The sequence below is a fragment of the Condylura cristata genome, unplaced genomic scaffold (genome assembly GCF_000260355.1).
Source record: "Condylura cristata isolate star-nosed mole 26May11 unplaced genomic scaffold, ConCri1.0 scaffold00002, whole genome shotgun sequence".
In the NCBI taxonomy this organism is placed as follows: Eukaryota; Metazoa; Chordata; class Mammalia; order Eulipotyphla; family Talpidae; genus Condylura; species Condylura cristata.
Genome location: NW_004567103.1, coordinates 54902229 through 54924955, shown reverse-complemented (window position 1 = coordinate 54924955; position 22727 = coordinate 54902229). Strand labels below are relative to the sequence as shown.

At 40.3% G+C, this 22727-nt stretch overlaps 1 protein-coding gene across 2 annotated transcripts in view; it reads left to right on the top strand.

Annotated features, from left to right (window-relative positions):
- Positions 1–22727, top strand: part of TANC1 (tetratricopeptide repeat, ankyrin repeat and coiled-coil containing 1) — a 229335-nt gene that overhangs the window by 101350 nt on the left and 105258 nt on the right. For both annotated transcript variants that reach the window (XM_012726872.1, XM_004674876.2), the window contains exon 5: positions 2224–2421. In XM_012726872.1, the coding sequence (XP_012582326.1) occupies positions 2224–2421 (198 nt within the window). The remainder of the gene's footprint in view (positions 1–2223; positions 2422–22727) is intronic.

The following is a 22727-nucleotide window of genomic DNA, read 5'->3' as shown; positions in this document are numbered from 1 at the left end:
ATACAGAACTGGCCAGAAGTGCAGGGGCAGTGAGAGGCTTCACCACAGACAGAGTGGGGAGTAGAACAGGCAGATCAAGGAAGTACACTGCTGAGGGGAGCAGCGGGTGGGTCAGGAGAGGATTGCGGCACCAGGTGGATCACCTCCAGGGGCATCAGGGATCGAACTCGCACTGAAGTGGCTGCTACTCACTTGCAGTGCTGGTCCTAACCCTTTTTGCCACCAGGGAGGGCCATCCCTGTGCTTTCTGTGTTCACCAAATTCTTATCTATGTCCTAGTGTTCTTCCCCCCACCAAAAAAAAAACAACAACGACATTAGGAGTCAGGTGACCAGATGCTATTCCTGTAGGCAGCACACTTGGCCTACATTCCTGAAATGAGACAGATATGGCAGTGGGGGTGGGACAGGAGAGCCAGGTATTAGGTCAGAAGAGACAACTGTGGCTCACAAGTCTCCTTGTCATAGTGGGCATTCAGTCCCGGCAGGACTTGGCATTATGGTACACCCCCCCCCTTCTTGGCCTTAACATCCATTTCACTGCCAAACAGCTGAAGGGGGAGGCAGCTGGGATACTTCATGTCTGGACTCAAGACCCCTGAAAGTTGTTTTTTGAAAGATTTCAGACTTGTTCACAGTATCTAAGCCTAGCTCTTAGGAGTTGGTGGTTGTGTCTTACAGCCCCAGCTTGGGAGCCTAGTTAGTTGAGGGTTGTAGCAGGATCACTGTGGGAGCAACTTGTGGACTTAGGGAGCAAACATATCCCTAACTTGATGTGAACTGTTATTTGGGCATCTGTGTGAATGTTTTGTTTACTGAAAATTTTTGTGAGGGTTTCCTGGTAATTTTCATTTTTGCTTCAAATACTAAAATTCGGACATTTAATGATAAACCAGTAGTTTCACAAATTTATTAAAACCTCTTCAAGTATGGCTCATCCAGCGAAGACCAAATTACTGCTCCGTTTCTGCCAATTTACCTGTTGTGGAATTTCTGGCTTCTCTGTTTCCAGTTCTGCTGGTTTTGAGTTGACTTTGAATGGCAGGTATGGTCTCTCAGCCTGTTTTAACCCCTTGTCCCCACCCAGGCCCGTAGAAGGGGAAGCTCCTTACTTCACCACGTGTCTTCAAATGAAAAACATGTACCACAGCACAATTTGGAACTTGATGATTTGGGTTGAATCCTTTTTGAGCCTTGTCAATAAAACGGAGTCCCACCTGATTAGACAGCTTTCAGTTTAAAGTCAGGCCTTAAATTTTTCAGTCAGGCATGGCAAGGAACAGTTGGATAGATTTTGTCAGAGAAATTGGTTTGCTTGTGGAAAATTTTGTTTCCTGTTCTGCTATGCATAATTTAGATCACAAGGATAGTGACTGACCTTTTCTCCTTGTACTTACCTACTTCTCAGACATGTTTGGGGATGGCAGAGGGGTGAATACAATAATGGAGAGCACATTTCAGGAGAGGCTAGTCCTAACCTACACATTTCCTTCTCTGTATTTTTTCCTTGGCTCTACTTATCCTACAAAGTTTAATTTCATAGTAATAAGTTTGTCCCCAAATTCATTGATGGATTTAATCAGGGAGAACCTACTCAATAGTGAACCATGGCTTCTGACTCATGAGTAGTATTTTAGGTTAGTTGAGATATAAGAAGGTGAGACCTGTGCTATAGGGAGTGTGGGAGAAATATATGGTCCCAGAGAGCATTGGCAAAGTAGGCTTGTTCTCTATTGCACACTCTTACTACAAGGAAGGAGTGGGAAGCCAGAGAGTTGTGGAAGGGGTCCTTATGTTTGTCTATTTTACTGATCCTTCTTTAGGACCAGTAACTTCCTCTCCCTTGCTTCAGATGAAACCAAAGATTCTTTTGGGCCATTTATTCTTAATCCTCATCTAATCTTAGGTCACCGGTTTTCTTGCGCTGTTAGTAGGAGTGAGACCAGACCTTTTTGGTGTGGTGTAAGAAAGGGGTGGGGTACGTGAATAATGTTTGATTGGTGAAACTTGGATTTCTCCTCATAGGGTAAAACGTTGTTAGTGGTAGAGGGGAAAAAAAAATCATTTAAAACATTAAACACATGTGTGGTGTGTGTATGTATAATATATACATATGTAGTATATATACATATGAATTATATCCATGTAGTTCTTGGGAAGTAAATTGCATTTACCCATGATGGATGTTTTCTAACCAAAGGGTTTTTTTTTTTTTTTTCTCTAGGAGGTGACTTTGGTCCAGAGACTTCCCCTCCAGTCCTGCCCCCTGGCCATAGTGGTGACTTTGTGAGCAGTCTTCCTATGGCAGAAGAGAACTACAGGGTGAGCTTGGCCAAAGGAGTGTCAATGTCTCTGCCTTCATCACCTCTGCTGCCTCGACAGTCTCACTCTGTGCAATCAAGATCAAACAAAAAATCCCCAGGTAAATGCCCCAACTAGCTCTCTTGGTTATGTAAGTCAATACATGTATTGAAATTACGCATGGGTAGTGTTTAATAGGACGTCTTCTGGTTTAGTAAGAAATCTTCTGGAAGGATTATTTTTGTTGTTTACATCTAAGACAGTGGTTATTTTTTTCTTAATATTTGAATAGATTCTTCAGTTTAGCTAATATCAAAACCAGTTTTATTGCTAATATTTGAATAGAATCTTCAGTTTAGCTAATATCAAAACCAGTTTTATTGCCCAGGCTAGACTTTTATAACATTCCAGATCTTGATATCAATAGTAGTGTTAAGCATAAGTTTTAATGCACTCTTATGAATTAGGGAATGCAGTAATGAAATCTCATTGTGGTGTATTAAAGTTTATGAATTTCGACAAGTGTGTCTGACAACAGTGTGTTTATCTACCAAGTGTTATATACTGATACATATTCTTTTTTTTATATTTAAAGATTTATTTATTTGTGCATACAGAACTGGGGTACAGGCCAGAGACTCAGGGGTGGCGAAAGACTTCACCAGAGACAGAGTGGGGAGCAGAACAGGCAGATCGACGAAGTACACTGCTGAGGGAAGCAGCGGGTGGGTCAGGAGAGGTCTGCCACACCATGTGGTCACCTCCAGGGCAGGCGGGAATCGAACTCATGCGGAAGTGGTTTCAGCTTCTTAGTGCAGTGCTTTAACCCTGCGCCACCAGGGAGGGCCTGATACATATTCTTAATTACATCATTTACCATTTGAAGAGCTATAAAATTATTTTGTGAAAATTCACATTTGTAAAGGGGGGTGTGGCAAGAGCTTACTACAGGTTCTCTGTATTAAGTGTTTCTCTCATTGTTACACTTTGTACCTAATATTACCGATAAAACCTCAACCATTGCTTAACATTGAGAGGCCATGACTCAGATGAGAGGAACCCTTTCTGCAGAGTTGATACCTGGAGTCATAAATGGGCTTTGATGTTCTTTTAGTTTTGCTCAATATTTGTTTACTGAGGGGAGGCAGAATAACTTGGGAATTTGTTGATCATAATGCCAGTGAGAGCCTTCTCATTTACATGTAAATGTGTTTGGAATCGTGTTAAGTGTGCTGGGGCTGTGAAATTGATACCTTTCTTTGGGTGTTTCCTAAGTATGTTTTATTTTATATATGGCATATGACTTACTTTAGAATCATTTACTGTGGTTTATGTGGGAGTAAAATTAAGAGGGGAAAAACCTGAAAACTGAATAGAAATAGGGCTGTGAATTGGTGAGTGTCCAAAATGTTGTATTGTTCTAGAACTGTCTTATTTTGGACAGCATTGTTTACAGTCCAGTCATTAGCTGGAACTTGGAGACCTTTTTGGTATGAAGTGATTTCCTGTGCCAAGGAATTTGACCTGTTTATCACTATTTAGGGAAATTCCTGGAATGTCCTTTTTTTCTTTCTTTGCCCTCCCTCCCCCTAGTGATACAACTTTGTCAAATATCTTCTCTTCTTTTGACTTTTAGTTCCCATACTGCCTCTCTTGCAGGTTATTACCCCATTTGAATTGCTCTCTATAAATTGCACAGGGTCTTTTGCTTAGTCTTTTATCAGCCATATAGTTTGCCTTCCTTTAATGTGAGGGTGATGGTCAGGATAAGCATGATGTCTTCTTCACATTGACCTCACCTGTATAAAACAAGTGAGTCCTGAACCTATCTGCATCCTAAGGAACCAGGCAGTTGAGGGTAATGACTAGTGCAGATTTGAAGGTTAGGACAGTTTACTTTCCTTTAACCCTCACTGCTGCAAGTGAATTGGTGCTGGGCTTTAGAATTGTGAACAGTGAAGAGACTCTACATTTAAGATAGAATTTTATGAGTAACAGTCAGTGTTGGTTTCAGTGGGAGTTTGTCTTTTAAAATTTATTTTACTAGCTGTAGTCGTGATTTTATAGATGTACATCTTGTAATGATTATCACAAAGTGGAACAGATTCTTCACAGAGTTACTGTTTATTTGGTGGTGTTTTGGTGGTGTTATCACAAGTGGCATAGCAGGCCTGGGGGACGGTGGCTGTGCAGAGGGCTCAGGCTCCCAGCACCAGCAGGGAACTCTCCGATGAGGCCTTGTCTCCTGTGTTCTGACCAAGTTTAATTCATCTTTAGTTCTGAGAAAATCTCCTAAAGGTTGTTTTTCTCCATAGGTGTAGTATTTATTTCTTCTAAGTTCTTTGCAAGGCCATATGAATAGGCGAGACTAGTTCTACAGCAGTCAACCTTTTAATGAATGGAAGAGACTATTCTCCATTTTAGATGCTTTTGTTCCAAAAGGTAATTAAACACACTAAACTGATTCTAGTGGAGCAGTGCTTGTGTATTGCTCAAATCTGTGAGCAATTAGTGTCTCATAGTGGTAATTCGACTTCATTTATCTTGGTAAATTTATTTTGAAATGAAAAGTTAAAAACAGACATTGTTGCTTAAAAATGACAGTGATTCAATACATCAGGCAACAAACACTATTTTTTCCTAGCGTCTAACATAGATCCTGTTTAATCCATGTTATTGTAAAAATATCTAGCGCCTTAATGTTCTACCTGACTGTAAAAATAGTTGGCATATGCTCATAAACGTGCACTGGATTTTAAAATAGCCATCTATTAAAAAAAGCTAACACTTTGTTGCTTATGATAAAGTGAAAGGGATGCACAGGCAGCACCTCCCACAAGCAGTGGCTCTCACTTTGCACCACCTAAGCCCTGAGCTGGGACTGTGCTTCAAAAGATCACCTGTCAGAACCATCTCTGAAATTACCTTAATGACTTTCATTCTCATTTGTAAGAAGACCCCCATTCTCTCTATTAAGAGGATGCTTTAAAAATAAAAAATAAATAAAACACAAAAAACAAAAACCCAAACCTGTTTTACTTGTTTGGAAAGCTGCTTTTCTCTAATTGATACTAATCTAGGAACTGTCAGGGAGCTGAGTTATTATTCTAGCTAAGTTCAAACACTACACACTTCTGTAATGGACACTGTATCAAGCTTATTGTTAATGAAAGTTGGTATACTAATACAATTAGTAATTAACTCCTGGGCCATGGGAACTATACGCCAGACAGAATTTTATTCACGTTGCAAAATAATGTAACCTTGAATTTTGAGATTGGGTTTCTTATTTTATACTTATTATTGCTGGCTATCTTTATTTACTCTTCTATCACATTTTTCCGTGTATTTGTTTATGGCTAGATGGGAAGTTGTTTTCTGAATATTGTTTCAAAATTTTTTGGTGTTTTTTCTAATGGAAAATACATTTTCTGACTATGAGCAATATCCAATTAAAGTAGTTCGGTGGCTGTTGCAAGGCTTTTGGATTAAGAATTCATTGATATTTGTAATGTATCTTTTTGTCTTCTGGAGAAGAGCGAAGCCCATTTCCTGTTACTTATTTATTAGTAATATCATTAGTGACTATATTTGAATTACATTCCCAGATCACTTTGGGCCCATTATGAAACAATCAAAAGGTAGGACATGAATGAGAAGCAACCTTTTAAAATCCTGTGATGGTGCAGGGCAGCAGATGGTGAAAATTGGGTGATATTGCTTTCCTGGTCCTCACCTCTCTTGGTCAGGGATACCAGGCAGTGCTGGCAATTTGCACCTTTGCAGCTTCCAGTTCCAGTTCTATCTCAGTGGACAGAGCTGATGGAGCAGTTATGAAAGCCCTGTTAGCTGGCTGTTTCCTTCAGGGAAAAGCTGCAAAGCTGACAGCCTGCAAAGTGGCAGTCATTCTGCCCTTGGGTTCTGGGACCTTGAGTTGATGTCTACCAAACCCTCTCTTTCCTGCATAGGTACAGGACAATTAGTTGTGTTCTGATTTTCTAGTTTTTAAAAAAACTTATTCCATTTAAACCTGAAACCATATGTACTGTTGTTTTTTCTTTAATATTATAACATGAGCAATTTCAATCTATTTGAAGAACTTCATACTTAATGTTCATTGTTTGAATATCCCACAATTGATTTCTAAACAAGTTTCCAATTGTTGAACATTAATATATATTCTTTAGTTTTAAAAAAAATATATGGCATGAACAAAATGTTGTTTTTCTATTAATTTCCTAAAATTTATTAATTTTTTATTTTAATAAAATGTCCTCCAAAATTTACCACCTGAAGTGCTTTGAAGTGTGTAATGCATAGTGTTAAGGACACTAGCACTGTTGTGTAATCAGTTTCCAGGACTACTGATGGACATTTTTGTCAAGTAATTTTTATACACATCTGATAACTCAAGAGGGCAGGTTCCCAGAAGTGGAATTAGTGACCTAAATGGACTGCATTTTTAAAAGATTCTTGGTGCAGTCTGCCCAGTCACTTTGCAGAAAAGCTGTATTGATTTCACATTCCCTCTAGCATTCTTTGAGATGCTTCTTTTGAGGTTGACATCATCTGGGAATCAGCCTTAAGTGGATGGGCTGGTAGGCTCTTTGTCAGGCCTAGTGACGGACTATAGAGAATTAGAGGAGCTGAGAGAAGTCTTTCTGGAGCCTTTCTCATTTGAACTTCCCTTCTGTCTGCACGTCTCAGACAATTTCCATTTTCTTCCTTCCACAGGACTGTCAGGGGAATTATCACAGCTGAGTCAGATCAAGTTCATGATCAGAAAATCACTTAGCTGGCTTCTAGTTTTTGCTTCCATGGTAGTCTGTTGCATGGGGAGGAGTGCGTCAGAGCACAGACACGTCAGGGGTGGCGAGGTCTCTGGAGCACACCAGTCAGCCCCCGTGCTGACAGGGACACGGACTTTTCATTGCTGCAGTCCTGTGCCATGTGCAGCTTATTGGTAGAGCTTGGCCAAATCCGGGTTCTCTTCCCCTGACTCCAGCACTCCCTCTGAGCCCATCTGCATTGCTCTGCCTGTGCGTTGTTGAGCCATGAGCTGTAAATGACATAGCTTTGTGTTCTGGCAGCATGCAAAGGGGAAGGTCACATGCCTCTGTGAGGCTTCTTCTCAGGACTTAACACAGAAAGCTCACAGTCCTAGTAGAGCTAGCTAGTTCTACACCCTGTTCTCACCTCTGAGCAGTGAGGGACAGTAGTCAGGGCTCTGACCTGCAGCAAGGGCAGTTCTTCCTGTTGTGGTGAATAGCTGAATGTTCTTCATTTGCTCCTGGAGTTTACTTATATGTAAACTTTCTTTAGGAGTATAGGTGGTTCTGCCTGGGCCTTAATGCCATGATCAGGGTCTAGGAAACATCTTAAAATAAAAGTATGGACTGCTGGAGAAATCTGTACCATGGTATAATAATATTGGCATACAATCCAGTTGGCAGTAAAATGGGCAAGTAATGAACCATGGGAGACCAGCTGTAGCAGTGCTCAGGGCCCAGACTTCCCTTGTGGTGTTAACTTGGGGTGGTGTGGAGTGAGGGAGAACTGTTGGTCTAGGCAGAAGTCCCCAGGTTAGAGACCTCATGGGCATGGAGCCCAAAGTGTCTCAGATAAGATGTGCATATTCCAATTCCCATATTTATACTGTTTTAGAAGTGGGGGGGGAGGTGGACTTGACTTAAAAGTCTAGCACAGCTAGACTTTTATCTGTCCTTGCCTCTTGCTCTTTTTGTTCTGCATTCACACACAGCTGGTGTGCAGGCCTCAGCTTCACTGGGGACCTCAGGACCTTTGAGTGCTATTTATTCACATGTCCTTGAGTCCTGGTTCACTCATTTACAAGTTGGTTGCAACCTTGGAGTCACCCAGTGAATTTTAACGATAACTGAGGCCCAGGTCCTGTCTTCAGAGATTCTCATTTATACTATGTGAAGTTTGGATTTCCTTGGGATTTTATTATACTTCCCAGATAATTCTAAACTATAGCAAAGTTAGAGAACCACTCATAAAGAAAGCAATTATTTCTTCACTCCTTTGGAATAGTTACTATCTTTTTTCTACACCTTAGAAATAATATTTGAGGAGAAAACATATTTCAAAAGTTTGAGAAGTACGATTGCCTCTGTTGTACCCCCCAGAAAGATGATCCTTAAGACATTTTGACTATCTTCTGCCTTTTTCTGTAGTATGTAAAAAATGGGTTGATTTGCTCATCTCCACTCCCCAGCAATGGACATGTAAAAGATTCCCAGTTTTCTACGAAAGAACACTGTGGGAATAGTCTTACATGTCATTATTTGAAGATATCTCTGATGTTTTTGCTGGATCCAGCCTATTAAAAATGAGACCACTAGTTGAAAACCTGTTCATGTTGACAATGAATTATATATTGGTCATTTTGTAATTTTTCTTCTGGGAATTTTCTTATATTTTCCCTTTTACTGAGACAATGTGTTTTTTACTGAAATATCTCAGCTTTCTTGTTTGTCTTAAAGCTGTTGGCTACGTATCTTATTAAAAATCTACCCATTTATCTATTTTTTACTTAAACTTATAGTATTTTGTGACTCAAAGTTTTTCATCTCCCCAATTCAAATGTATACATTTTTCCAATGTGAATTAACCCAGTGTTTAAAAAAAATTTTTTTTACAGGTCATGTATTCAGCCATTTGAAATTTATAGTTCATTGTTTAGCATTTTTACAGGACTGTGCAGCCATCGACATAATCTAATTTTAGTACATTTTTATCTGTTCTAAAAAAGAAAATCACTTGTATTAGCAGTTATTCCTTCCAAATTCCCCCACCTTCATCCTCTATTCCCTTTGCTGAAGCAACCTCTAGTCTATTTCTGTCTGGATTTGCCTATTGTGAGCGTTACATACAAATAGACTCTTATAATATATGGGTGTTTGATTCTTTCATGCAGTACTATTTTCTAGGGTTATTCATATTGTAGCATTTATCAGCACTTCATTCCTTTTTATTACCAAATATTGTAGTATGTGTATTATCCATCTCTTTAAAGCCCGTTCTTCAGTTTATGGACATTTGGATATGAGCAATACTATGAACGTTTGTATCTGGGTTTTTGTGTGGCTGTTTCTTTTCTATTTTTTCTTGGGTAAATGTAGAATTTCTGGATTTCTTTATCTTTTGAAGTACTGCCAGATTGTTTTTCACAGTGATTGCATCATTTTGTGTTCCCACCAGCAGACTGAGGCTTCCAATTTCTCCATATCCTGGTTCACACTTGTTATTGTCAATCTTTGTGATTACAGCCATCCAAATGCTTGTAAACTTGCATCTCACTGTAGTTTTATTACTCAGTTATAAGAATTCTTTCCATATTCTAGATACAAATAATGAAGCACGTGAATATTTTTCCATTCTGTGGGTTGTCTTTTTCATTTTCTTGATGCAGTTGTTTCTGAGACAAAGTGTTTAATTGATGTCCAGTTCATTTATTATTTGATGTTGATGAATTTAGTTCTTGACAAACTAAGAAACCATGTCCAGCCAAAGGTCACATAGATTTACACAAAAGTTTTCTCCTAAAAGTTTTCGCTCTTATATTTAGGTCTGTGATCCTTTAAGTTAACTTTTTGTTAATGGTCTGAGCTTGTTTTTTTCACGTGTGCATAACCACTTTCTGCTAGCAAAGCTTATTGAAGAGATTCTTTCCCCACTAAATGGTCTTTGACTAAGTCATTGTGTGCCATAAGCCAGCCCTGACATTCTGTTCCCATTGCTTATTCTCTTCCCTATGTCCTAAGTCAGAACTTTCTCCATCAGAGTTGCCCTTTGCTTTGACTTGCTTCTCTTGCTTCATCCAGCCTTCCTTTACATTTCCCCTATCTAAGAAGTAATTTCTGTTCCTACCCGTGGCACTGAGCTTCCTCCTCTCTCATTCAGCTGTTAGTGGCATTTCTCTGCTCTGACAGACTGTGAGCAACTTGTCTTTATTCCCCCTTGGAAACCTTGAACACAGGGTCAGTTGCCTTGTTGAAGGTGTGTAGGTATGCATCTAAGAATTTAAGTCAGTGCTCATCAGCTCCATGTGAGTGGTTGAAAGTACTCAGGGACAGATGAGCAATTTAAATGTCACAGGTACCTCACACTTACACTTTAACAAAACTGGGAACATATCCTCCACAGAGCTAGAGTGAAATGGTAGCTTAATTAAAGTCCTACCACTCTATTGGGACTTTGCTGTCACCCGGCAGTGAGTGAGTAAAGAGGAATATATTTCAACTGGATTTTCCAGTAGCTTTCTGATGCCTGCTTTTTTATACTCTTGTCCTTCCTGTTCTCAGATTTTTTGTGATTCTTGCTGTGTATTTCTCAACATCTGGAGTTAATGCCGAGTGGAGGTTTTATCTAGTTACTCTGGAGTAGTATCAGCTGCACCCTATGGTGGTGTCTGATGGCAACTAGGATGAACCAGAAAATGGGTGTTTCATCCAAGAAAATTGGTGGAAACGGGCATGTGGTGGGAATCTTTTTGAACATTTCTAATTCACAGAAGAACACAGAAGTCATAGAAGCCCATGGAAACGATTGTATCTATGATTTACATTAATGAGTGTTGGTGTAGAGCAGAAATATTCAGGAGGAAAGATTTATGCTCTAGTTTGCATCATGAATTTGTCATGTAGTCAGTCTGTGTGTGTGTGTGTGTGTGTGTGTGTGTGTGTGTGTGTGTCAGTGACAGCAGGGATGCTGGCTGTGTTCCAGGTAGAGGGATCAAGATATGCAAAAAATGGAGAGGGGACACTAAGTAAACAGAATGGTGATTGCTAGACAAGAAATGGAATCTCTAGAGCACCTCACAATAGAAAACTGCACTGTCAGGTGAATCTTCATTATTACAGCCTGGAGTGTTGAAACCAGAAAGCTTTGCCTCCAGGACTTATGTAGAGTAGTTAACTAACAGTTCTACACATGGGACTCTTTTCTCTGTATAAAGGTTCTGGGAAATAGTATTGGAGAAACTTTCTTAAGGAGGTGTGACTTTATTGTCACTTGCATTATCACCAAAGTCCTAAGTGATAATAAGCAGATAATAAGCACATTTAAGAAAAAAAAAGTCTGTATTTTTTAGGGCGGTCTTGGAAATAACCCTTCTGCCCCACACAACTGAGGAAGCTACATTAATGTATCAGTATCACCTAACGTGCCTGTTGGTTCACTATTGGTTGGGAATAGATGACATGTATCTACCACAATCCTATACAGAATAGTTTCACTGTTTTAAAAAAATTTTTTTATCACCTAGTCATTCTTCCCTTCCTACCCCAGCTGGAACCATGGATCATTTTAGTGTCGCTGTATTTTGGCCTTTTCCAGAATGTTGTATAGTTGGAATTAAATAGCATGTATCCTTTTTTATATTAGTTTCTGTTGTTTAGTAATAGAAATAAATTTTTTTCTATATCTTTTTATACCTTGGGGAGACAAAGTTGGTTTTTCATAAAGCTGTATAACTTTCTGGTAATCTCTATACAGTAATAGCTAGTCATACAAACCCAATTAGTTTACCCATTAGGCTACCAAAATTGTGGTAGCTTCTAGATTTTGGCAACTATCAAGCAGTTATAAAAATCTGTGTGCAGGATTTTGTGTGGATATGTTTCCAGTTCCTTTTGAGTAGAACATCAAGGAGCTTCTTGGCTGGATCACAGGGGTGCATTTAGTTCTACAAGAAACCATTAAACTGTCTTTCAAAATGGTTGTATTATTCCCATCAACCATGAATTAGAGTTCCTAGTACTCCATATCCTCATCAACATTTGCTGTTATTAGTGTTTTGAATTGTGGACATTCTAATAGGTTTGTGGCATTGTCTTCTTTTAATTTGCATTTCCTTGATGATCTATGTGGAGCACCTTTTCAAATGTTCATCATTCTTCAATATTTTGGGTTGACGTTCTCAATCTTTCCCTTAATTTTAAAATCTGTTTGAGAAACACAAAGTAACTTGCTGGGATTTTGTCTGGGATTGTCTTTAACCTAGAGCACAAGTGGAGAAGAACTTGATAATATTGAGTCTTTCTATCCATGAATATAGAATATCTCTCCATTTATTTAGTTCATCCTTGGCTTATTTTTTAGTTTACCTCTTACAGATGTATGTATTTTTTAGATTTTATCCTCAGTATTTCATTGGAGAGGGGTGCTAATATAGAAGGTATTGTGTTTAATTTCAAGTTCTACTTGTTTATAGCAGGCATACAGATTATCATTGTATATTCTGGAGCTTGCTATACTTGCAGGGGTTTTCTCTTGATTTATATTTTCTGTGCAGAAAACCATGTCATTCATGTCACACATGAACAAAGAAAGTTTTTTTTTTCCCCTTCCTTCCAAATCTGTGTATCTCTTGTCTTGCCTTGTGCCTTAGCTAGAATTTCTAATGCAGATTAAAAAGGAGTGGTAAGAGGGATGCAGCTTCCTTGTCTTGTTCTAGCCTTAGAAAGAAAGCTTCTAATATCTAGCCAGTAAGTACTTTATTAGTTATTTATTTTTTTAATAAATATTCTTAAGCTGAAGTTCCCCTCTTCGTTAACAGAGTTCTTATGATCAGGTGTTGGATTTTGTCAAATGCATTTTGCACAAATACAGAAATGTTATTTTTTTACTTGTGTTGATAATGATGGATTACATTGCTTTTTAAATGTAGCACCAGCCTTGCATGTCTGTGTTATATGATAAATCCCACTTAATGCCCATGTATAAATCTTCATATACATTCTTGGAATTAATTTGCTAAGTTTTTTTTTTTTTTTTAAAGATTTATTTATTTGTACATACAGAACTGGGGTACAGGCCAGAGGCTCAGGGGCGGTGAGAGGCTTCACCAGAGACAGAGCGGGGAGCAGAACAGGCAGATCGACGAAGTACACTGCTGAGGGGAGCAGTGGGCGGGCCAGGAGAGGTCTGCCTCGCCATGTGGTCTCCTCCGGGGCAGGCGGGATTTGAACTCATGCGGAAGTGGCTTTAGCTTCTCAGTGCAGTGCTTTAACCCGCTGCGCCACCAGGGAGGGCCAAATTTGCTAAGTTTTTGTTGAATATTTTCACATTTGTGTTTGAGAGTTTTTGGTCTATAGTTTTTTGTTTTTTGTTTTTGGTCATGTTTTTGTCTGGTTTTGATTAGAATAATGCTGTTCTCATAAGATGAGTTAGAAAGAATTCTCTCTGATTCTGTCCTCAGAAAGTGATCGTAGAGAGGTGGCGTAATTTCTTCCCTAAGTGTTTAGTAGAATTTACCAGTGAATCCATGTTGACATAGTGATTTGTTTTGGAAGGTGATTATTGACTTAATTTCTTTATTACATATAGTCCTGTACAGATTGAGCTCATTTTTTGAAGTGTCTAGGAGAATAAACTAGCAAGTCAGGGAATTGTGAAACTGATTTTAGCCAACTGAGTTGTTAACAGTCTGTTAATATATACAAGTCTTTGTTCACCTTAGTCTTGGGCAGGTTGGAACTTGATTCACTTCCCACGTGGTATACTTGGGAAGAAGAGCTGAGGGCATGCGGGAGATGGGGATAATACTGACATTCTCTTATAAGGTAAGCAAAATTTAAATGAGATGTAATGCATAGGATCTGCTACATAGACTCTCTTGTGGTGGTTGCTATTTCAGTGTAACCATCTTGCCTTGGCATCCAGCACCAGCTTTCTCCATCTGACTTGGTGGCCATGACTGGATTCCCACCATATCAGGCCTTTTGATACTTTATCCTCAACCAGAAGCCTTCATGGATTTCATCCATTTTCTGGCAAGCACATGTCCTCTTGACGTGGAGAAGGCTTTGTTCCTTGTGAATAGGACATAAAAGTAGTAAAGCACAGTGACTTACTGACTGGGTTCCTGTCCTAGCTTTGCAAGCTACTACTTGTTTTTCACCTTCTTTTGGCTTACATGTGATTCATGTAGACGTGATTAAAATTTCTCATCTGTAAGATTGCTCTATAAAGGAAACCAACTCTTAGAAATAGTGATGCAATTGCTGGGTCCAGTGTTAATATTTGATGTGAAAATTAAAGGCCTTAGATTGAGGCGTACAGACTTGGAATCTCCTATTGTGTAGTTCTTAGCAGAAAAGACAATTAGGTAAAGCAGAAAGGGAAGATACCCAATGGTGCCCTGCATCAATAATTTGTGAAGTCTTGTGACCCCTTTGACAATAAGAGATGAAGGTAGTGGAGAGTGGGTACTCCAGAATGCCCCAAGTATACTGACCAGGCAGTGAGAGCAAACCTCCAGCAGTTAGTTACTTCAATTTACAAAGCTGTACCTACATGTGAGAGCAGTTAGAATTGTTTTTTAAGTAGGCAAGTGATAAGTCAACTATCCAGGCAGAACCCACTGTGTGGGTTCCCTTAAACACTTCGTAAGTTCCCCGTAAATTCAATGTGCAAACATACGGTCTCGTGATGGCATCATGGTTTTTCTCCTTTCTTTGACATAGATTGTGGTTGATGTGGATGAGCACCAGATGAAGTAGGTACTTCATAGTTATGACTGCATTAAAACAAAAATGCACACCTTATACTTAAGACTATTGAGGAGCACAGGGTGGGGGCTCAGACTGGCAGGGGGAACAGCAGGCACATGTCTCTGTTCTTTCAGATTCATCACTGTAAAGCACATGTGATTGGATGCAAGGGTAGCAGTTATGCCAGTTACAACTCGTCTGTAACTCTGGAAAGCAGTGTCCTTTGACAATGCAGGGCGGGAGTGTTATTGGGTAATTCTGTCTTGGTCATTTTGATGTTTCATAGATGTGAAAGTGGATGTTGAGGATCTGCAGTAATCAAACAAAAGTATATGCCTATGGTACACATCCTAGGGTCCAGTGTTAATATTTGATGTGAAAATTAAAGGCCTTAGATTGAGGCGTACAGACTTGGAATCTCCTATTGTGTCAATCAAAATATGATTTTGGACTTAAAATACTTCAGCAAAAATTTAATAGTGATTTCCTTCACCAAAAGTAGGTTATTTTCACAAAATGTTTTTGGCCACACAGTTTTTTAGAGTAAGATTGTGGATGCATTCTCTAAAATTGGAATATGCATGTATATACTTACTCTTGTGAGTACACTAACATCTTGAGTGTATATACACATGCAACAGATGGCATATGTGTTTACTTTCTAGGAAGTTGTGAAATTTATCTACATTAGATAAACTTCTGTAATTTCATTCTTCTTGTATTGCATTCTAAATGGAAAAGTGCTACCTAATCTATGTAGTTTTGGGGAAAGTTTCTGCCCCTAAATAATGGACAGACCTAGTTTTAATGCTGAGTTCCTGTTCCTAGCAGTTCTGTGTGCTTGGAAGTTCCTTTACAACCTTTAAGGAGCCTTGGTGTAGTCATCTGGAAATGGGGACAGACTATCTCAATACAAGTCTCAGGATAGAGAGAATATTTATAAAGGTCCTGATTCCCAGAACATGCTGGAAAATGCAGTTGCTGTCTGTGATTTCTGAGATTGGTTGGATTGCCCCACTCCCCTTGGACAGCTGTCTCATGCTGCCTCCTCTTCTGACTTCGGTCTGTTTCTCTGACATGGACAGCATGCTTACAGTCTAATTGTTAATATTTGGATTTGGGTGAGGCAATACTGATGAAATATAGATCATTCATATTTGTGTCTGGGTTACATAAGTTCTGGGCATGGCTTTGTGGATGAGCTGAACTGTCTACAACTTCTGTGGAAGCATCTTGTCGGGTATTTCATTGTTTCCTGTGGTAGTGTAGTCCAGCTGCAGAGTGGCCACCTGAACTCTCTTAATATAGTCTGGGAGAAATGGTATCAGCGAGGACACACACATTCAACAGTTTCTGGAGACTAATATTTATTCGATGGTAGGGTTTACTGAATATTTTTCTTAAGTGTGAGTTTTAAAAAGTAACTGAAGAATGATAGTTGGGAAAAGGTGGGAAGAATCTTCCTTTAGCTTGAAATCCAAGCCACCCTAACTTAAACACTTGTTCCTAGATTTCATAGTGATACTGAGATCTGTCCAGCCCAACATACTTACCCTGAAATAAAATGATGTCCAGCCGACGGTGGAAGAGAATCCCATTTGTAATTGACATTTCAATGTACTTTCATTATTTGGGTGGCTTACTTGATTTTTTTCCCTCCAAATGTGGAAACACATAGTTCATGTGTGTTGGCCTTTAAGAATGGTCTCTTTTAAGTGGACTGTTTAAATGGACTGATACCATCAATACCTGCTGCCCCAGCCCTCCTGAACTTGTTGGCAGATAATTTGGTGGCAAGAGGCTTTTCCAGAATCCCTTGCACTATAAGAGGTGATGTGGCCCTTATTTTTTTGAATGGCGTCACAGACTGAGTTATTACAGTATTTTTCATTTAGTGATTTTGCAGGTTCTATAAACATTTGTTTTTTACAGATTTATCCTAAATATCAGCTATGTTTGGGCTCTGGCCTAAAGATGGGCGTATAAAAAAGGTAAATGATTACTTTGCCCTAAGCTTTGTGACCCTTCCAGTCTAGTGAGAGGTTACCATGATTTGGACAGTGCCTTGTCTGCAGAAGAGGTGTGATGGCATGGAGGAAAGAGACTATCTCAGGAGGAACTGGCGCTAATGAGGCCAACCCGCTTGATGCTGGAGGAGGCTTCTAATGCATGAGTTAGGAGCCACACGACCAACAGGAGCTTCCAGGAGTCAGGTTCGGTAGGAGGCTTGTCCTGTAAGAAAACCACAGCCCCACAGGTGGTCCAGAGGTCCTGTGTGTGGGAAGGTGCATGAGTGGCCCACTGTGGGTGGAAGTCACAAGGCTTAGTGGGGCAGGCAGCCTTAGAGACAAGATGGAAATACTCTGGGAGCCAGGGAAGACTTCCTTTTTTTGGCAGTGGTGGTTCTTTGACCTTTTTTAAAGTGGAGAGAGAAGATAGATTTGGATTTTTGGACAAAAACTATTTTATATGGGCCATCTCGGAGTTGAGTTCCTGTAATGACCTATACGTAGTTTAGTAACTTAAGCTCTGCAATAGCAGAGGAGGGAAATGGGGGTGGAAGTCGATTTCAGAAAGGTTTAGGGAAAAGGAATTTATAGGTTGTGGTGCAGTGTCCAACTGTAAGAGTTGGGAAGGAAGAAAATGCAAAACGACTGGGCCAAGGCTTGCCTGCTTTTTTATGTACTGCACACATAGAACTATTTGCATCGCATTTGTGGTAAATGGAATATCGCTTGAGGCAGTGCCCAGCAGCCCAGAGACCTGGAGGGCCTGCATCTTGGCACAGCCTTCACTCATTCTTTGCACACCTGGTGGGAAACTGCTAAGGGCTTCCGCTCAGTTTTCTGGAAAACTGCAGACTCAAAAAACAGTTGCACTAAGGGCTTTATGTTTTATCCTATTTAACTGGTAGGGTCTCTCCAGGGTGGTCATTGTTTTCATATTTTTGCAAGAAGACTAAGGCTCTGGAAGATGGAATTTCAACCCCAGTCCTGGGACCCCCAAATAACTGCTGTTACTCTCTGGACATAGGTTTGAATGCTGAATTAATTACAGTGTGAACACACAAGCAGGTTGGCGAGTTTGGCTTTGACTATCGTACTCTTTGAGTGTTCCACAAGCTCTAGTTTGTGAGGAGCATTAGGGAGCTGGAAGTGCAGACTTGATCTCAGAGGAGGAAGAATTTCAGAACATGGCATCTGTGATGAATGCTGTGAAAGTCAAGTATGATAAGGAGTTAAAATGTGTTAGTTTTTGAAAATAAGGTATTTGATGACCTAAAAGGAGCAGCAACATATATTTTCCTGTCAAAAGTCTGGTAGTAGACATCCTGGACGTTGGGCGCCATGTAGGCTGCGTTTAAACTGCTTGACTCTCTCCGTGCAGTGCAGACCAGCCATAGACTGGAAACATGAGTGTATGGGCAGCTGGTGGCCCAGCCCACTAACACTGTGTTTATAAAAACATTCACTGGCATAGATCGGGCCAGTAATCCATAGTGTACCAATCTGATTTTTACTTTAGAGAAAAGGGGAGATGAAAAGTATTTCATCAGTACTTACTAAGAATTTTCACTGGAAAACATTTTTCCCCTGAGGTTGGTACCTGCACTTATAATTGAAGGAGGGACTGTAGAGCTTAGATAACTGCCTAAAGGGACTGGCTGGGATTTGAACTAGGCTCTGCCTGATAAAACAGTGTTATTCCACTTCACAACATGGACACCCAGAACAACAGCCTTAGGTCAGATTCCTCCTCAAAGGGGACAGAGCCAGCAAGCTCTGCTTTCCCACTCTTGTCTTTCACATGACCTTCAGTTAGGGCACAATTTTCCTGCTTTCCCCTGTATTAACTGCTGTAACAAAGCACACGGACTGGGAGGCTTATAAACAGAAATGTATTTTTTCACAGTTCTGGCAGCTTAAAGTACAAGATCAAGATATGCATAGATTTGATTTCTGCTGAGGCATCCCTCCCTCTTTAGCTGTGTATGGCCACCGTCCTACTGTTCTTAACATGTTTCTAGTCTATCTCTGACCATGTGTCAATGGTGTCTCTCCACCACTCAAGCTGGAATAGGGCTCACCCCACTGGCCTCATTTTAACGATTTCTTTAAAGACCTTATCTCCAAATACAGTCACATTCTGAGGCACTGGGAGTTAGGAATTCAACACAGGAATTTTGGAGGAAAACATTTAAGCCCATTAATAATCTTTCCCGCTGTGGCACATGTCAAGGGACTATCTTGTGTGATCTCACAAGAGTTCTCTTGTGTGTAAGTGTATTGCTTAGTTTACCATTTGAATCATAGAAAAATTTTAAATAAACTTCGGGATTTAAAGAAAAGTTGCAAGTTGAGAGAGTCATCTCTTGTGTATAGCAGAGTTGGTTCACAGGTAGATACAATTTCCTTATTCCCTTGTGAGGAAACTCGGGTACCTGGCCCTTCCTCTCAACTGGCTACCTTGTTGGCTCTATGTGAGGTTGATCAGCCTTTGCAGGGTCTGAACATGTTGGAATTCTCTTAGGTCCAAGCGAAAATGGGCAGAGTTGCTGCCTCAGCAATTCTTCATACAGACTGTTGACCACATGTGTCTAACCAGAAACCTTAAAGAAAATGTGTTTCTGGACTTGCTTGCATCCTAAGAGGATTAGGAGTAGTATTTTCTTTATGGTGAAGTACCCCTTTGGAATTTGTCTGAAATTAGCATCCAAGCAGCACCACCTTGTGGTAAATGCTGAAGGACCAGTGTGTTCTCGGAACAGTTTCTGTAGATTTCTGTGCTACTTACCTGACCCCAGTTGTCTACTAGTTAAGAACTTACAGAAAATATTTTAGGTTCTTAAAAGAAGGTTTCCCTCTGACTTTGCTTTTATACATGACTGGGTTTACATTTGAAGTAAACAGTTTAAAATTAAAATTGCCAGCACTTCTTTCGACAACATGTTTTTTTTTTGTTTTTGTTTTTTTTTTTTTTTGCTATTAACTTTTGGTTACCTTAAACTGAGCTTTTCCCCTGATTATCTGAAATTGTTTAATAGCTGAGTTATGAAAGTGCAACAGGTTGAAACTGAATTTACAGAGTTGTGTTTCTGTAGCTGTAGGCAGGTTGGGGACTGACTTTAATAACGTCATTCTTTGCCAAGATGTTTTACTGTTTTTTTTATTTATGCCTAAAATGTTTAAGCCTGTGTAGAAAGTAGCCAGGGAACTGGCTTATGCCCACCATGAAGTGTGGGAACAGGGGGTGGGCTAGGATTAGCAGCTCTCTGCTGCCTTGGAATGTTTCCATCCATAGGAAGAGCCTTCAAACAGGAGAGATGGCAGAACTGGTGGGATAATTTAATGCAAACTTGTGGTTGGCCTGGGTGATCGTTAGCAGGTACTAAGTTGGAGATTAGCTGACAGCCTGTGAAAACAGTTTTGGCTTTTCTTTTTTAAATCAAGAAGCAGTCACTCTTTGTTGTAGTAAATCAGTGTGAACTAGGAATTCTAAATTGATGTTAATCTCAATCAGTTTTTGAGAGTGAGTGTAAGGTGAAATGATAGTTGCTCTTACCAATAAGAAAAATGCTGAAGGACCATAACTCGGTGGAAAGCCTTCCTTTGTTGTATTACACATCCAGGACATTAGTAGAAAGTGCAGTATTACTCCAAGAGGGTCGTGCAGGGCTTGGTCGCTGAGTTAGGGGAGCAGTGTGGAGATGCCTGCTGCCTGTGACTCTTCATCTATATCCTGTCAGTGATGTCATGGGTTATCTGTGTCATTTGTGAACAAGATTTATCCTGTTCATACTCAAGAGATAACTGCTAAGCCCCCCAAATGTCACGTTACTGCTGCTCTTAGCTTCCTGATGTTTTAAGAGGTATTTCAGATAACAGAAATTACATGTGAGAGCCTCACCAAAGAGGTCGGAGAAGGACATTTGTTTCCAGCTCACAAGCCCATACACCATCCTGCCCTTGCTGTGTCTCAGATGAGCCTGTCCTGGGACCTGGCATTGTTAGCATTCACTTGTGTGCCGTCGGCCACACCAGCCCTCTGACCCTGTGCAGCGAGATTGCAGGCTGCTCCGGACTCAGATAGCATGTCAGAGCCAAGAACTGCCTCTGTATAGACACCAGGAACGTGGAGGAGTGAGTTGCTGGGGATACAGACACATACACAGCAATGACCGAGAGAAGGGCTGTAGGGACACCTGGAAGGTCCTAGGATTCAGCTGAAGGACCAGAAATGCATGATGGTTAGCCATGCTTGCCAGGGGAGGGGTCAGCCATAGGCAGTACTGGACTGAAGTTATGGGAATGTGTTTTTTCCTGTTTGTTTGAACCTGAGAGAATCTTGAACTCCTTCTAGTGAGCTTTTTTTTTTTTTTTTAAGATTTATTTATTCTTACAGAACTGGGGTACAGATCAGAGATGCGGAGGGTGAGAGGATTCACCAGAGACAGAGTGGGGAGCAGAACAGGCAAACTGATGAAGTGCACTGCTGAGGGGAGCAGCCAGGTGGGTCAGGAGAGGTCTGATGCGCCATGTGGATCTCCTCCGGGGCAGGCAGGAATCGAACTCATGAGGAAGTGGCTTAAGCTTCTTAGTGCTGTGTTTTAACCCGCTGCGCCACCAGGGAGAGCCTCTAGTGAGCTTTTTTAAAGTGAGAGACTGCCTTTAAAATGAGCCTTTTGATATCTGAGAACAGTATTTTGTGTATAGATGGTTTGAGTTTCAAATTACTGTTTAATATATTATAACTAAAAGTTAATACATGACTTTCTATAATTCTTTAAATTCAATTTATGGATCTTATATTTTTAATTTAATTTAAAATCATTTCACTTGTAGCTGGACATATATTTCAAGTAGAAATCACAATTATCAGATATGCCATATTCTTAAAACATCAAAAATTCTCTGCTAGGTGTTATGATCCTTGATTCTACCAGTGCTGGCATCTTTATTTCTTAGGGTAACATGTATGGTTACATGTGGTTCTACATATTCAGCTCTTTATTTAATTCTCAATTTTACCAAAGATACAAAATAACCAATATGTAATCAACTCAGGCAAGGTTGAGATCAGAAGTAGTAATTCATGGTCATAGGATGCCACTGTACTAGTTTGGCTTCAAATAAAAAGATTAAACAGGATGAAAATGTTTCTCTGTTTTTCATAGTGGAGGTTCATGAATTTGAAGGTGGCATAAGGGAGCCAGGATCCTTTCTTGTTGCTCACAATCTGTGTAGTTTCCTGTGGCTCTACTACAACAAATCACAAACTTGGTGGCTTAAGACAACAAACATTTATTCGATCACATTTCTGGGGGTTACAAAACAGAAATCAAGGAGCAGAGTTGGACTGCTCTGGGACTCTTCCTTGCCTTCGGTTTCTGGAGGCTCCAGTATAGTCTCTCTCTGTCTCTGTCTTTCTCTGTTTCTGTCTCTGTCTCTCTCTCTGTCTCTGTCTCTCTCTCTGTCTCTCTCTCTGTCTCTGTCTCTCTCTCTGTCTCTCTCTCTCTGTCTCTCTGTCTCTTTCTCTTTCTCTGTCTCTTTCTCTCTCTCTCTTTCTCTCTGTCTCTTTCTCTCTCTCTGTCTCTTTCTCATTCTCTGCCTCTCTCTCTGTCTCTGTCTCTTGGTCTCTCTGTCTCTCGGTCTCTCTCTGTCTCTCAGTCTCTCTCTGTCTCTCGGTCTCTCTGTCTCTCGGTCTCTCTGTCTCTCTGTCTCTCTGTCTCGGTCTCTCTCGGTCTCTCGGTCTCTGTCTCTGCCTCTCTCTGTCTCTGCCTCTCTCTGTCTCTGTCTCTCTGTCTCTGTGTCTCTGTTTCCCTCTGTCTCTGTCTCTCTGTCTCTCTCTGTCTCTCTCTCTCTCACACACACACACACACACACACACACACACACACACACACACACAC